Genomic DNA, 15,681 nt, shown 5'->3' on the forward strand with positions numbered 1-15,681 from the left:
CTTGAGGTCAAATCGGGCCTATTCAGAAATGGAAATGAAGAGGGAGTCATTTGGGTCATTGTAGTCATGAAAAGGATAAACCCATTGGACCATGCTCATTTTGTGCAGGAGGAGATGGGCTTCACCTTAGTCTTTCCATTCACTGTGAGCCTTAGCAGTGATCACTGTGATGGAAAGATGGCATGGAGCTAGGCAGTAAATATCCAAGAGAGGAGAGAAGTATGAGTATGAGGGGACTCTAGGGGCCTTTGCCCCATTTCCCTCTTCCTCTTCCTTGGAGGCCTTGATAACCATATCAGCTTTCCCTTTGGTGGCAGGGATGCCTCCAGAAGTGTGCTTCTAGTTCTGCCCCATTCAGGGGAAAGCTGAGGGGTTCAGGATCTGTGATATCTTAGAGGAAACAAGCACATAGCCTGGATGGATCTTTTAAAAAGTTATGGATTTTACGGTCTTCAGAGATACTGGCCAGTTGGTGCATTTTGGCAGCCATGAGTAACAATTCAGAGCCCATTCCAAACCAACAAGAAAACTTGCAATAGCCTGTTTGTTCCTCTCTTTCCTTCCTGCTGCATAAAATCTCTAAGAAATGTTTGAATTACAGTTAAGGTACGGTTGTGGTCTCAGTTTCTACTTTTTGTTTTTATCCTGTTACCTTAATCTTAGGTGTTGTTACCAAAAATTTTGGATGACATCACTGTGAGCCCTCTTGCTAGGTGGCTGCTTTCCTTTCCAGAGTGTACCAAAAGACCTCTCTGGATTGGGGTCTGCCTCCACTAGCGCAATATACATAGGATCTTTGGGAAAAGCTCCTAGGCCTCTGAGTGTAATACCAGAGTCTTGCATTTTGGTTTACATGGCATTGACTAACACCCAGGAAGTGTCCGTGGGGTTTTGCATATATCAAGGAGATGGTGTACCTCCTCAGGGTTCTCAAGAGGCTCTGGCACCAGATGTTCAGGACATGTATATCTGTCCATCATTTTTTTTAGTAACATCTGACCAGGGATTGGTAATATCCTATTGGGTCAGAGGATGAAGAGTGGAAGTAGTGGGTGAAGTGGTGTCACAGAGACTGTAGGCCTCTGTTGTATTTTCCCTCTGGTGGTGCCATTGGTTTCCACTTGCAAAGCTATTTCAGTCTTCTGGATTAGGACATGTAGTCCAAGCATAACTCACTGACTCAGTGGTTGCAGGTGGAAGTCTCCTGTCCTCTTTTCCTTGTGTCTTTAGCCCAGAGCCTCTCCTTGGGCAGTGACAATACCCTTGTGATCCAGTCTACCTTCCTTAGCTCTTCTTGGCCATGAGGAATGGAGGACCCTCTCACACAGTAATAGTCAATTAAGGCCTTTATAATTAGGAGTCTGATTATCTCATTAGACCCTGTGGGCTTGATCACGATGCTCTGGGGAGATCATTGGATTGTTATGATAGCTGTGACTCTTTGGGTTACACGCCACAGACAACATACCACAGGGCCAGTATGCGAAAGCACATAGCAGTGTGACAGACCCCCAGCAAGTGGTGCTTCTTTCTGAGATGATGTTACCCATCTGAGTTAGGTGGTTAATAAGCAAGTTACAGGTAAAAAAAAAAAGCATTCCCTCCCCCCCTAAGGTAACTGCAAGGACCATCATGCAGTCCTGCCAGCCATACTGATGTGGAAACAAAGGCAAATGAAAAATTAAATTTCCTTACTGCCTACAGCTCATTGACAAGTCCTTGGGACAAGCAGAGTGACATTCCTCTAGGAGCTCAGCTGCTTCGATGATGACACTTTGCTAGGGGCAAAAGGCAACCTTAGCTTAACATTATCCCAACCTCTAGGATCCTGTAAGTCTACCTGAACATATAAAAATTGCTTTGGAAACTTCCTTTACCCCCTCCCCCCCCCCAAAGATATATGTTGGCAATCATCCTCCAAGCATAGGGCCCACTGAAATACATCTGAAGAGTCTCATGATAAAGGTTTTACTAGGCAGTAATAAATGCCTTTTCCTAACAACAGCTGGCCCCTTCAAGGTCCTGGAAACCTTGCTTCTGAAATTCCTTAGAAGACCTATGCTATCCCTAACCACCTCCCAACCTGAGGGTGTATAATCAATCACCTGTCACAACCCCAGGGCAGCTCTTTCTGCCCATGGGTCCTGCCCCATGCTTTAATAAAATCACCATTTTGCACCAAAGATGTCTCAAGAATTCTTTCTTGGCCAATGGTTCTGGATGCACCCCTGCCACCCCCCCCGCCCCCTGCCCCAACTCTAAAACCGCATCAACCAATTGTTCTGTGCTGGTCTCAGCCTACTGGTAAGCAGTGCTGTGGTTGGACTGGCCCTTGTGATTCTTTTTTTAAGATGCCCTTGAGCAGTAATCATCAGGAAACTTTGGAGGAAAGGTTTATTACTTACAGAACCTGGAAATTACACAGCATACTTGTGGCCACATACCAAGGTCACCATAGAAAGAGCATATGGGCCTGGGGTTCTGGGGTTTTGCTTTTATTGGGGTCGATGGTTGGGGCCTTGGGTTTTGAGGGCTCAGTTTTTTTGTTTTTTGGTTTTTTTTGAGGGAGAGAGACAGGGCCCGAGTGGGGAAGGGGTAGAAAGAAAAGGAGACACAGAATCTGAAGCAGGTTCCAGGCTCTGAGCTGTCAGCACAGAGCCCGACTCGGGGCTTGCACTCATGAACCGCGAGATCATGACCTGAGATGAAGTCAGATGCTTAACTTACTGAGCCACTTAATTGCCCCTGAGGGCCCAGTCTTTTTGGGGAATTTAAAACTTAAGAGTGAGAATTTAAAGTGGGGGAAGAGAACAAACAAGTGGCCCAAAGTGGTCAGTTATCAAAGTCAGCAAAATCCCTAAAACAAAGGAGCCTTGGTGGAGGAGAGGTGGCCTGTTTATTAGAAATGGCTGTCAGTTGGACCAAAGCTTAGGTCAGGCACTTGCATTACAAAAAACAAAAGAAACCAACTGTCAGAGGTTACATTGCAAGATGGATGTGTTCCAGACAGAGGGAACAGTAAGCCCAAAGGCCCTGAAGCAAAAATGCACTCTAAACATTTCAGGAACAAATAGGAGGGAGATATTGTATTCACATCACTCAGCTCTTGCCCTTCCTGGATCCTGGAGAATTCTCTGCACAGAGCCATGGATTTTCCACTCTAGCCTATGGGCTTTGGACTTATTTCTGACTCTTGAGAAATCCCTATCCTACCTCCTACTTTCAGCCCAGGGCTGGCTTGAATAAAACACAATGAAGGAGCAAGTAGTATCTCAGGACAGAAGGGCCAGGGCCAGGAAGTATCTTCTAGGGACTCACATAGATCTGGAGACATGTTTGGGATATTATGTTAGAGAAAACAGAAGCTGGGATAGGAAGTGGAATCTGCCTGGGTCCCCAGCAAGTCACAATAGGGTCAAGGTAAGGCCCAGGATTCCTGGCTCCCATTCTGTCCACTCAATCTCAGGGCCACCAAAGCCTTTCCCATCTGAGTTCCCCTAACATTCTTTCTCATCTCTCTTTCTCTATCCGCAGATACCTGGTTCTGCCCAAAAGGATTTTCACTGTTCTTTAAACACATCATCATCTCCTTTCAACTCCATACCCTTAAAGGTAATAATGCCTCTTTGTACAGCTCCTTCTCTCACTTGTCTACCAGGTAAACTCCTATTCATCCCTCAAGGCCCTCTCAAATGTTTCCTTCCCTGGAACAAAAGTCTAAACTCAGTTTCTCCAGAACCCATTCATCTCTCCTTTCTCTGTACTCTCATAACACTCCCGCATACATTGATTTTAACATTTACTATGCTCTCCTATAATTGTCTATAGTTGACTTAGTCCTCACTGCACTATATTTTTCTCTATGAGAGGGATTATTTCTGCTTCATTGCTCTATCCATAGGGCCTAGCATGGTGTCTGGCTTTTGCATGGTACTCAATAAATGTTGACCAAACAGTGGAACAAAGGAAGGAATATGAAGCAAATTTCTTAACCTCTCAGAGTCTTAGTTTTATTATCTTTGAAATGAAAGCAAGTTAAGCACCTGGCAAGGTTAAATGATGGATAATGAATGTAAAACAAATGTCACCATCATTGACTGAATTACCCAAGCCAAAAATAGGGAATCACACAAATTTTCCATTTCTCCCACTCCCTCTTCCTCTACCTGGAACTAACCAGTCACCGTGGCTTGTTGAACCTGGCTAAAGACCTTGGTAAGAAACTCTAGCTTACAGGGGAATTTCCACTAGGCCAGAGCTGTCAGGAAGCATGAGAGGCAAAAGGTGCTGGCAGTAGGGATCCTGTAAGGAAAAGAAGCAGGAGGAGAGACTCATGGGGACATAGGCCACAGGAAAAGCAGAGAAAGGATCGAGGAGATGGGAGACGTCAGGCTTTGTCCTGGGGACATAGAAACCACTTAAGTCTGTGCCCTCAGGAGTTCCTGGTCTGCTTGGGAAACAACAAGAAACACAATTTGTACAGAACTAGGTTGTAGTAGATGTGAGAAGGGAGATGATTATTATTTTCAGAAATACCAAACAAAAGCTGTGCTGTCTAGCAATAGGTTTACAACCTATTGGAAATATGTACAAACTGCCTCCTGCCCCCGCCTCACCCCAAACACACACAATGGAGTCCCAAAGCCTTAGATACTTCATTTCCTCGTTCTTCTTCCCCTCTCTGTTTTGCAGGCTTATTTTCCTGGGCTTTGCAATGAGCATGCGCCAAAGAACAAAGGGAGGAGAGACTGAAAGTCTCTGCATCACCTTAGGGAATGTACATTTGTTCCAATCAGATTACCTTTTGCCTTACATGGGCATGGGTAATGCCCGGGTAAGACTGTGACCTCTGTAGTACTTAGCCAGTGAGGAACCAGGGGAGGGACTTGTGTGCTAGGAAACAAATTGTCTGCGGTAAATGCTCAGAGCATGCCTGTTTGTCAGACACCCACTTGCAAGAACATTGATTAAAACCTCGTTTCACCGGGAACCCTCTTGCACTGTTGGTGGGAATGCAAATTGGTGCAGCCACTCTGGAAAGCAGTGTGGAGGTTCCTCAGAAAATTAAAAATAGACCTACCCTATGACCCAGCAATAGCACTGCTAGGAATTTACCCCAGGGATACAGGAGTACTGATGCATAGGGGCACTTGTACCCCAATGTTTATAGCAGCACTCTCAACAATAGCCAAATTGTGGAAAGAGCCTAAATGTCCATCAACTGATGAATGGATAAAGAAATTGTGGTTTATATACACAATGGAATACTACGTGGCAATGAGAAAGAATGAAATATGGCCTTTTGTAGCAACGTGGATGGAACTGGAGAGTGTGATGCTAAGTGAAATAAGCCATACAGAGAAAGACAGATACCATATGGTTTCACTCTTATGTGGATCCTGAGAAACTTAACAGAAACCCATGGGGGAGGGGAAGGAAAAAAAAAAAAAAAAGAGGTTAGAGTGGGAGAGAGCCAAAGCATAAGAGACTGTTAAAAACTGAGAACTGAGGGTTGATGGGGGGTGGGAGGGAGGGGAGGGTGGGTGATGGGTATTGAGGAGGGCACCTTTTGGGATGAGCACTGGGTGTTGTATGGAAACCAATTTGACAATAAATTTCATATATTAAAAAAAAAAAAAACAACCTCGTTTCACTGTGCTCTGAATCTCTGCATCCCTCCTTTGGTTGGGTTGATGGGCTTATTTCTAAAGGTGGAGCATGACCTCCTTCCTGATACCCCTTCTTTACTTGACTTACAGGATATCTCCCAGCTTGCCTGCCTTTCTTCTTCTTCTTCTTCTTCTTCTTCTTCTTCTTCTTTTGGCCCTCCTTCTCAGTCTGGTTTGCGGCTTCTCCTAGTTTCCTCAAATCCTGAATGTTGAAGGAAAGTATTTTCCATCTACAGTCACTCCTTTGATGATCTTATTTAGTCTCATGGCTTTAAATGCCATCTGTGTGCTGTTAACTCTCAAATTGATATATCCAGTCTAGATGTCTCCCCTGACCCTCAGACCTCCTGTCCCTTCCTCCTCCTGCCCTCTCACTATCTGTACACTAATGGGCATTTCAAACTCCACACACCCAAAAATGAACTCCAGATAGTTGCCTCCCCAAAACAGCACCTCCTTTGTCTTCCGCATCTCAAGAAATGGCAACACTGGTCTTCCAGTTGTTTAGTCCAAACATCTTGGCTCCTTTCTGCCTCTGATATTCTACATCCAATCTCTCAGCAAGCTCTCTTGTCCCTACCCTCTAAATATATTCATATTTCAACCACTTCTCATCCCCCACCTCTGGATTATTATAATTGGCTCCCAATTGGTCTCCCTGCATCTACCACTCTCCCTCCTAAATCTATTCTTCATAGAACAGCCAGAGTAACTCTGTTAAAATGTAAATCAGATCATGTGGATCTTCTGCTCAAAACCCTTCACAGGATTCTCAAGATGGAGTAAAAGCTAAAATCGTTACTGTGACTTGCAAGGCTGTACTATCTGGCTTCTGCTACTTCTCTGGCCTCCTCTCCTGCTCTCACCATAGTACACTATGCTCCAGCAATTCTCCACCCTTTGTACTTGATCTCTCTGAAATGTTCTTTCCTAAACATCATATCAATGCCCTCCCCCTTCTTTTTCTTCAGACCTTTATTCAAAAGTCATCTTCCTAATAAGGTCTTCCTTGGCCTCCCTACCTAAAATAAAAAAAACTTCCCTCCCCGCTTCTCTGATTTTTCTCCTAGGCATTTACTGCTATCTTAAAACTATATATTTTATTTAACTTCTTTGTTGTTTATCTCTCCCATTAGAATGGAAGCTGCATGAAGAGATGTGGGGGGGGGGTCTGTTTTGTTCACTATTATATACCCACTATTTAGACTAGTGACAGGAATACAGTAAGGCACTCAGTAGGTATTTGAGTGAATGGATGAAAAAGGTGGACAGTTCCAAGAGGCAAAATTTACTCTTTAATGAAAACTTTGTAACAACTAGAGCTGCTTGGAAACATAATCATGTTAACGTACACAGTACACTACGACTTAAACGTGTAGTCTCGTCAAATCCTCACATCAGTCCAGGATAGGAGGAAGGCTGCATAGTTTCCGAAGCTGGTTGAAGACAAAACTAAATCCAGGTGGGGAAAACGACTTGTTAAACTTCACACATCTGGTGTGGTCAGGAGTAGAACTGTGGATGAATGCTAGCTCTAGAAGAGGCTGGTGGGTGATAGAGCTTAATGGGGGTTGGGTTTGAAGGACTGCTGTTGTCAGAAGGCATGATCTCTGAAGCGGAGGCTGAGTCAGAGGTTACTGGAACAGAAGCATCAGGGAAGGAGTGGGAGAGATGACGAGGCTGACCACTAATGTATTTAGCCCAGGCCTGGAGAGGGCAGCTGAATTCCCCAAAAGCAGTGCCTGAAGCTGACTAGTCACTCAAACCCATTCAAACCCATACATGATTTCAAATGCAGAACTGGAACTAGACGGGCAATCTTAAGAAACCTGTGAGTCCCCTGCGGGTCTGCAGAGTCCGGCTTCTCCACTGGAGTGTGAGGTCTACTGGGGGCAGGGACCATGTTCCTAGATTTCCCCCAGCTTGTAGCAGAGTCTGGAATATAGTATGGACTCAACTATTTTTTTAAGTTTATGTATTTTGAGAGAGAGTGCAGGCAAACACATACACGCCCACACCCCCCACACCCCCCCCCCACGAGTGGGGGGGGGGGCAGAGAAAGAGGGTAAGAGAGGGACTCCTAAGCAGGCTCCGCACTGCCAGCACAGAGCCGGTCCCGCAGCTCCAACCCTCCAAGTGAGATCATGACCCGAGCCAAAGTTGGATGCTCAACCAACTGAGCCACCCAGGTGCCCCAGGACTCAACTATTTCTGTTGAAGTCGTACATAAATAAAGCATGCGCCCCAACAAGAAACTTAGGGTGAGAATGGGAAGGCAGATGAGGTGTAATATCACTCAGCAATTCTGGGGTAAAAGTGGACAAATTTTCCTAGGACGCCACAGGACGAACAGTCCTAGTACTAAAACAGATTGCTGCTAGTTTTCAGTAGGCGTTCGCAAGCACAGCCAGGCTAAACACGGAGGGGCGGGGCCAGACTGGAGAGGCCCCTCGGCGGAGGCTCGAGGAGGGGCCAAAGAGTAGGCAAATTTCCAACCTTAACGACGTGACTAAGGTGTAGAGCGTCACATCCGGTGTGGAGGGCGGGAACGAGAAACAAAAGGAGAGCGAAGGCGCATGCGTTGGTGCTTCCCCGGTTCTGGTGGGCCCTTCCGCTCAGGCAGAGAGAAGTGCTTCCGGGTCGCTGCCGGCTGCCGCCTCCCGGCGCGGTAAGTACGGAAGCCAGGCTGAGGCTGCTGTCTCTCTGCCCCTTCTCTTCTTCCTCCCTCGGAGAAACCCCGTCGCCCTGACCCGGCTCTTCAGGAGTTCCGTGCCCACACTCTTAACAGCAAAGAGCTCCAGCTCATTGGCCGCTTCCTCGAGGCTAAGCTCCACCCCGTCGCACAAGATCCGTCACTCATTGGTGTCACTTTCTGTCACCCAGCAGTTCTTCCAGTTAATTGGCCCTATTCAGGCCCCGCTGCTTTTGCGATTAGCAACCCTATAAAGGGCAAATGCCTGTTCGAATCCCGCCCCTGCATTCTTCTTGTTGGGCCACCCCGCGGTCATTTTCATAATAAGCGAAGAATGGGCGGTGGCTTTGCTGCGAGGGGTGGGCTTTCGGAGCCTCGATCTCTCGTCTCGTACTTACTGGCCGTTGAGGATGGGTGTTGTGTCAGTGACACGGGCCGGGAAGCTGAGGTTTACTAAAGGACAGCGGCTGGCGCAGGATCAGTCAAATGAATCAGGGCAAAAGTAGAACTAGACGTAGGTCCTTTTCTCCTGCTCATCTCTTCTAGTGCCTGGCCTCGATTTCTTCCCCGTAGGAATTCTATGCCCCACCTCACTGTGTGACCTAGAGACAGTGTTGCTTGTCCCAGGGCCTCGATTTTCCTGTGAACTGAAAGGTTTTAATTCAGATTCTCTGGGACCTTTCTGGTCCGCTCCCTCAGCTACTTAATCTGTGCTGAATTTACGTATTCTCTCACGTTAGTTCATTCAGCCTAACATTTACTTATTTATGCATTTACTCATGCCTTTAGAATGCCTTTCTGAACCATATTGCACGTGGTAGCCCATCCCCACCCCAGTTTGGTTGTGGTTCATGAGAGAGGTGGTTAGTGCCCTAAATTTCTGACGTGGAGTAAGAATGGAATGGATTCTCATAAAAGGGCAAAAAGTAGGTCTTCATGTTTGGAGGAGGTAAAGATAGTGTCAGTGGAGCCCTGCTACCTCTAATTTTGTTTAATTTTGTAACGCCAGTCTGCATTCTGGATTCATAGCTCTACATGTTGGCTTCCATTTTCCACTCCTTGAATACCTTGCAAACAGCTTTACTTCTCCACAAAGTAAATTAATTATCAGAATAATTATGAGGGTGGGTATAACTGTTATCCCCCATTTTACAGATGAGGAAACTGAGGCTCAGAGAGGTTAAGTGACTTGGCCGAGGTCAAACAGCTAGTAAGTGGTGGAGCCAGGACTCAAACCCAGGTCTGTCTGATTCCCACAAGGAAGAGCTATTTCCCCCTACCTTCTACTCCACCCCATCCCCGAATCAGACTAACCAAATAACTGAAATCAAATACTTCTGATCTGGATTCACCTGGCCCTTTACCTCAGTCTAGGAGCCATGTCCACCTTGTTTCCCTCACTCTTCCCCCGTGTGACCGAGACACTGTGGTTTAATCTGGATCGACCCTGTGTGGAGGAGACGGAGCTGCAGCAGCAAGAGCAACAGCATCAGGCCTGGGTGAGTAAGGACCTAGCACAGTGGTGGAGCCTTAGTCAGGGACCTCCCCTGCCTTTCACAGACCATGATCCTGGAGGAGCTTTTTGCCCTGAGCTGGGAACAATCAAACTGGGAGGTAGGAGGCCTAGGGTCCAGTCTTTATGCTACTGATTTACGGTGGGACCATGGGATTTCTGGGCCAGGTTGGAGCCCAGGCTCTTTTCTCTAACTCATAGGAAATAGTAATTTTGACTGTATTGAGGATGTAGCAGATGCCATATTCTCTATCAGTCTCTCACTTTACCCTCACTGTAATCTCATAGGGCAACCATGGCCCAGAGAATTTAGTTGGATCCAGTTTATAGGTAAGTAGCAGATGACAAGAAACAAAGGGATTGACTCTTTCTAGAAACTGAGAAGAAGCTTCTCCATACTTGGGGGCGGGGGTATCTTCTTAGGGGCAGAGTGGGCCAGTCCCATGCCCCTGACATGCCCTGCTTGGGCCCTGACCCTCCTCTCCCCCTTTGGCCACAGCTCCAGAGCATCGCAGAGAAAGACAACAATCTGGTACCCATTGGCAAGCCGGCCTCGGAGGTGAGTGGTTCCAATAGGTAGGGCTTTGTGGGGCTCAGGTGGACTAAAGCTTTGCTCTAATTCTGAAGGTCCTACCTCTGATTCCAGAGCAATTGTGGTCCTCAGCTCTAGGCAGAGGCCATAAAGGGGATCTAGAGTGGGTGGCCATTGGACCTAGCACCAAGGTCCTGCAAAACATGCACCAGTCTGCTAGACTCAAGGCGGGGGGCAAGTCTGGGGAATGGAGGGTCACTCACTGCCCCTGAGAAAGGCTCCAAGTGGACCAGCCCTTGAAGTGGTCCAGGCAAGCCTATAGAGCCTATAGGCTCTCCCCTGCCTCGCCAGCACTATGATGACGAGGAAGAGGAGGATGAAGATGACGACGAGGATAGTGAAGAGGACTCAGAGGATGATGAGGACATGCAGGACATGGATGAGATGAATGATTACAACGAGTCACCTGATGACGGAGAGGTCAATGAGGTAGGCAGGGGTGTGGGGGTGGGCCCCTGCCTGTGACCTAACTGGTGGCCAAGGATTCAGAGATTCTGGATCCAACCAGGGGCAGGATCTGGGACTACGGCCGGCTGGGTGGCTGAGGCCCCTCCCCACCCACACCTAGCCTTCTCTCCAGGTGGACATGGAAGGCAACGAACAGGATCAGGACCAGTGGATGATCTAGGTAGACAAGGCAGGGTGGCCTCAGGCAAATTCCAGGCCAGCCCAACTTACCCTGCACCCCCTGCAGAACCAGCTGATTGCCCCAGTGCCTGAAAGCTCACCCTTGGGTATCTCTTCAGCTGCTGCCAAGAACTGGTCTCCTTGGCTCCTCCTAGGCCATCACTTTGCCCTTGAGTCTCCAGGGCCTGAGCCCACCCCACCTTTCCGCCCATTACCTCACCCCTTGGTTGCCAGGTATAGTCTCTTTCTAACTCCCTTTAATAAAGACACAGGAATGATTTTATTTTTTTCCCCGTGTCTATTCCCTAATTGTTGGTCGGGCCCAGAGGAATCCAGCATCTTCTCTTGAGCTTCAGGGAGAGGGCATACAAGGGACTTCAGGCAAGCCTACTGGATCATGTTGTCCAGGGCTAGAGGTGGCCCTGGCCCTGGGCCCAGGCTCCATTACCATTTTCTCTGGCTCAGCTTGTACCCATTCCTTCAGAGCCTCTAACTCAATGTTTACTGTTTCCTCTGATCCTAACTGGAATTGCATGGGCTGAGAAGGGAAGGCTTCTGAGGCCTAGAGCTAGGAGGCCCCTGGAGATTTTCCAGCTAGCTTCCTTGGTGTTAAGAGAGATTAAATCTTCAGGCAGCACAAGGACTCCCTTGGAGTCACCCAGAAAATCAGTGATAGAGTTGGGTTGGGAGCCCAGGTCTCTTGCCTGTCAATCCATGGCTCTCTGGAAGGAGGGGGGCAATGGAACCAAGCATCCTGATAGAACTTGATGTCTCAGGTCAGTGTAGAACTGGAGTGGGGTAGAGGTTGGAGGACAGCCTCCCCAGCCCTGAGTCCAGCATGTGTCAGGCCACAAGCAGGGAGAAGAATGGATGTTCTGAGGTCCTTGCTTCGGTGGGGGTGGAGAGGCAGCAGTAAGTGCCCCCGGGCCTGGACCTCAGCCAGGCCCTACATAGGTGAGCTGGGCTATGCCGTCCTTGATGGCAGGGAAGTCTGGGAGGCCAGTGTGGTGGAGGCGGCAGCGGTAGCGGCCACAGCTCTTGGCATACTGCAGGAAGCGGGGTGCACCAGGGAACAGCGCGTGGTCAGCCAGTACAGTGGCACCAGCTGGCAGCAGGGCATGGGCCTCCAAAAGCTGCAGGTCTCGCAGGTAACGTCGGGGCCGGTGTGCCAGGAGCACCAAGTCTACCTGACTCAGCTGGTACTGGGTTCGTAGGTGTGGGATCACCTCCTCTGAGCTACTCACGATGAGCTCCACCTGTGGGGATGGGAGGAGTTGAAGGTGAGGGTGGGAGGGTCTGTTCTCCCATACCAGACTTCACCAGGATCTGGCTTACTTTATGCCATTTCCTCTGTCCTCAGAACCCAAGAAGTCAGGATCAGTATTGTGATTTCCATTCTGCCAGTGATGAAGCTGAGATTCAGAGGATAAGTCCTTTGCCCAAGGTCATAACAGCTCACAAGAGGTAGACTTAAGGTTTGGACCCATATTTGCTGGTCTCCAAAGACCTTCCTTTTAACTGCTCCTTTGTCATCCAGCAGCAAATATGAGCAAATGACTTGGAACAGACAGGAGTTCACACATCACCCAGGGTCACAGTCTCCTACTGTGCTGCCTTCTCCTAGGTGGGATTCCCTTACTGGGGAGGCCTGGCTAGGGCAAGGCTGGGGGTGGAAGGGAAGATACTAGGGTCAGGGAGGCAGGGGCTGACCGTGCGCTCGTCGAAGCCAGCCAGGCGGATGAGTTTTTCAGCCACTGCTGCGGTGCGTGGGTTCCACTCCACAGTGAGAAGGCGGCCCCCAGGGGGCAGGGCACGGGCAATAAGCAACGTGGAGTACCCACAGTGGGTGCCCAGCTCCAGCACGCAAGCAGGAGCCTTCTCCTCCACCAGCCGCATCAGGATCTGACCTGGGGGGAAGATGGCTTACTGCAGCAGACATGGGAGATGGATTCAGGGCCCCTGATAGAAAGGGATCTCAAATGTCCACCTGTCTCACTGTAGCCCTCAACCAGCTGGGGTCTCCTCCTTGGACTACAGCTCCAGCTGCCTCGCTCGTCCTCTGACCCTCCAGGCTTTCGTCCTTTAGTCTCATCTTCGTACCAGCCACTAGCTGTCTTTCCAACAAACAAATGTGACCCTGTTGCTCCTTGGTTCCTATGATCCTAAAGGCCTTTGGGATTGAACTTGGGATCCTCAGCCTGACATTCAGGACCTTCTTGGACCTGATCCTATCCAACCTTTCCAGCTCTTCCCATCTGTAGACTGTACCACAGTCCTCCCAAACAACTGTGCCCAAAGTCAACCAAGTCATCACTGGCTCATTCCTTCATGGTGCATTAGTATATGTGACTGGCTTTGCCCCTTCCTACCCCTGTCCTTATCTGCTTGGCCAAATTGAAAACAATCCTTATAGGCTCCATTTAAGTGTTGCTTCCTCCAGGAAGGCTAAGGCAGAAACAGGTACCAGGCTCCTGAGAGACCTTGGCTAGAACTTCCAGTTTCATTCCTCTTTGTTTTGTTCACTGGGTATCTTTCTAAACTGGGAATTGGAAAAATTTCTTCAGACTCTAAAAGCACTTATGCCAGGAGCTGGGACTGAGACAAAGCCAGGTAGCTATCCTGAATGGGATGTGGGAGCCTCCACGGTGAGGGGAGAATGAATCAGCACAGATAATTACAAAGGTATGGGTTATGTGCTGAGATGTTATCTCCTTTGTATTATGCCCCCTCTGAGGCTAGCATTTATGGCTGATTCATCTGTGTGGCCTCTACCTCCTTTTCCAACCTAGCACCTAGTACATGCCTAGTACAAATGGGATGGCAGTAAGTGTTTGCTATATGAATGAATAACTTTGCCCAGCTCCCTCATTTGCAGAGGAGAAAAAAGAGACTCACGATGAAGAACCTGCCCAATGCGCCCAGTAGGCACTGGCAGATCTCAGACCTTCCTTACCATCTTGGGGGTATTTCCTGGAGCAGAAGGCTAGGGAACACTGACCTTTGACAGGCCCCATGTGGCCCAGGTACTCGCAGTGGCTGCTCCAATGGTCCAGGGTGGTGAGGATATGACTGGGGTCTCCAGGCAGGGCATGAGTGAGCACATAGCTGAAGGCCCGTTCCTCAATCTGCAGCCCTGACAGGCAGTCTCGGAGGCTCCGCAGCAAGACCATACGCACCAGCAGTCGGAAGTAGTGACGGTACCGCACCAGCAATGTCACCACCAGTGGCAGGAAGGCCAGTGCGATGGCGGGGGACATAGTCCCTACCAGGGCTCTGGGGTGAAGGAAGGCAGACAGGGAAACCCACACCCACCATTGCTTGTCATTTGTATTACCCCTATATTTTACAAACCATGGCTCAGAAAGGCTAAGTCTTTTGTGCAGAGTCACACAACAGAACCAGGATTTGAATCTGAATTGGTCCAATTCCAAGCTCATGTACTTTCAAGGAATTCATGCTAGTCTACATTCTACACCCAACCTCAAATCACCTCTTCCCACCTCTGCCCCCTGATTCTGTCTTCACCTTACTTCTCCCACCCATTTCGCCTCATCTCTGTCGTCACCCCTTCAGGACCACTTTCCACAGTCTTCGGAAATATCCTACCCACCCCCCGCAACCGCCTGCATCTCCTGATGAGATTTCTTCCCACCCCTCCATCTGCTCTTCCCTGTGGGTGGGAGGAGTCCTTGATTCTATATTTCTTCTCCAGTTGTCTCCCCTCCCCTGCATTCACCTTTTCTGTTCTCTCTCAGAATTCCTTGTAAAAGCATGTACACACACAGCACATGCTTCCCCCCTACTCGAGCCTCTTCTCCCAAGCCCTATCCCTAATGGGGGGGTAAGTGCCTTCTCCTCTCCCATACCTTGAACCATCCATCCACCCCTTCCTCCAGATCTGACCCTCGTGAGCTCCTGGTGATGGTGGGGACTAAAATTGAAGGTAAGAGTGTATAAATGGATGTGAGTAGGTGAGTGATAGTGAGTTTGAACTCGTATGCTTGGGGACCCACACTCAAGAGCCCTGCTTACCTGTGCTGGAGACTTCTGCTTGGGGAAGATCAGAGCCTAGAACAGGAGGGGGAGGCCTCAGGGCCAGAGAACTCTGAGGCCAGCTGGACTTGCTCTCAATTATTGATGCAGAAGCTGCTGCTGTTACCTGAGACATGTGGTTCAAGTTACTAGCTGCAGGAATAAGGTGGGGCTGACTCCTACCCTTCATGAGCCCTAAATTTACAGAACCCCAGGGTCTTGATTTGAGGGGTGATGACAGCTACTGGGTTTGGTGACCTCTCCTCCAACTCCTTGTATCAGGATATGGGGGCATGGTGTGAGCCAAGGAAATGGGAGGCTGTAATTTACTCAATTCAAAATTCAAGTTTTGTTTAAGCAATTGCCAGGGTGTGGGTCACAGGAGTCAGATCTTGTCTCATTCCTCCAGGAACTCCAAATTTAGCGGAAGAGACTGATCCAGAAACAGAATAAAGCATAATGCAATTCTTCACGGATATGGGGACTTTAGGCTGTTCTGTGAACTTCTGTGTATCTAGACAGAGCAGTGTGTGGCACATCACAGACAGTAATTACT

The 15,681-nt window shown here is 48.7% G+C and overlaps 2 protein-coding genes across 6 annotated transcripts; one reads left to right on the forward strand and one right to left on the reverse strand.

Moving 5' to 3' along the window:
- Positions 1-8,243: 8,243 nt before the first annotated feature.
- ANAPC15 (anaphase promoting complex subunit 15) lies at positions 8,244-15,563 on the forward strand. 4 transcript variants are annotated; one of them, XM_047071254.1, is made up of 5 exons: positions 8,244-8,337; positions 9,731-9,860; positions 10,374-10,433; positions 10,758-10,895; positions 11,047-11,376. In XM_047071254.1, exons 1-5 carry the CDS (start codon positions 8,246-8,248, stop codon positions 11,092-11,094), a joined length of 468 nt encoding a protein of 155 aa, XP_046927210.1. In that variant the 5' UTR covers positions 8,244-8,245; the 3' UTR covers positions 11,095-11,376. The 4 variants fall into 4 exon arrangements, with proteins under 4 accessions (XP_046927210.1, XP_046927211.1, XP_046927209.1 ...); XM_047071255.1 differs by lacking the exon at positions 11,047-11,376 and adding an exon at positions 14,225-15,563 and having other exon boundaries at positions 8,245-8,337; XM_047071253.1 differs by having other exon boundaries at positions 8,245-8,337; positions 11,035-11,376.
- Positions 11,350-15,211, reverse strand: TOMT (transmembrane O-methyltransferase). Of its 2 annotated transcripts, XM_047071244.1 has the most exons (4): positions 15,126-15,211; positions 14,092-14,366; positions 12,804-13,000; positions 11,350-12,349 (listed from the first exon to the last, which is right to left on the reverse strand). In XM_047071244.1, exons 2-4 carry the CDS (start codon positions 14,348-14,350, stop codon positions 12,029-12,031), a joined length of 777 nt encoding a protein of 258 aa, XP_046927200.1. In that variant the 5' UTR covers positions 14,351-14,366; positions 15,126-15,211; the 3' UTR covers positions 11,350-12,028. The 2 variants fall into 2 exon arrangements, with proteins under 2 accessions (XP_046927200.1, XP_046927198.1); XM_047071242.1 differs by lacking the exon at positions 15,126-15,211 and having other exon boundaries at positions 14,092-14,533.
- Positions 15,564-15,681: the final 118 nt, after the last annotated feature.

This window comes from Lynx rufus, unplaced genomic scaffold (assembly GCF_022079265.1).
Source record: "Lynx rufus isolate CCGP_SWC_20201006 ecotype Redwood Valley unplaced genomic scaffold, mLynRuf1.p SCAF_9, whole genome shotgun sequence".
NCBI lineage: Eukaryota > Metazoa > Chordata > Mammalia > Carnivora > Felidae > Lynx > Lynx rufus.

Excerpts from the sequence above, each read along its gene's own strand:
- ANAPC15 (XM_047071253.1), top strand. The coding sequence starts at position 8,246 with ATGCGTTGGTGCTTCCCCGGTTCTGGTGGGCCCTTCCGCTCAGGCAGA. Across the intron at positions 8,338-9,730 it reads GGCTGCCGCCTCCCGGCGCG|TCTAGGAGCCATGTCCACCT; the intron begins GTAAGTACGGAA and ends CCTTTACCTCAG. Across the intron at positions 10,434-10,757 it reads TTGGCAAGCCGGCCTCGGAG|CACTATGATGACGAGGAAGA; the intron begins GTGAGTGGTTCC and ends CTGCCTCGCCAG.
- TOMT (XM_047071242.1), bottom strand. The coding sequence starts at position 14,530 with ATGAGCTTGGAATTGGACCAATTCAGATTCAAATCCTGGTTCTGTTGT. Across the intron at positions 13,001-14,091 it reads CCACATGGGGCCTGTCAAAG|GTCAGATCCTGATGCGGCTG; the intron begins GTCAGTGTTCCC and ends TCTTCCCCCCAG. Across the intron at positions 12,350-12,803 it reads CTGGCTTCGACGAGCGCACG|GTGGAGCTCATCGTGAGTAG; the intron begins GTCAGCCCCTGC and ends CCATCCCCACAG.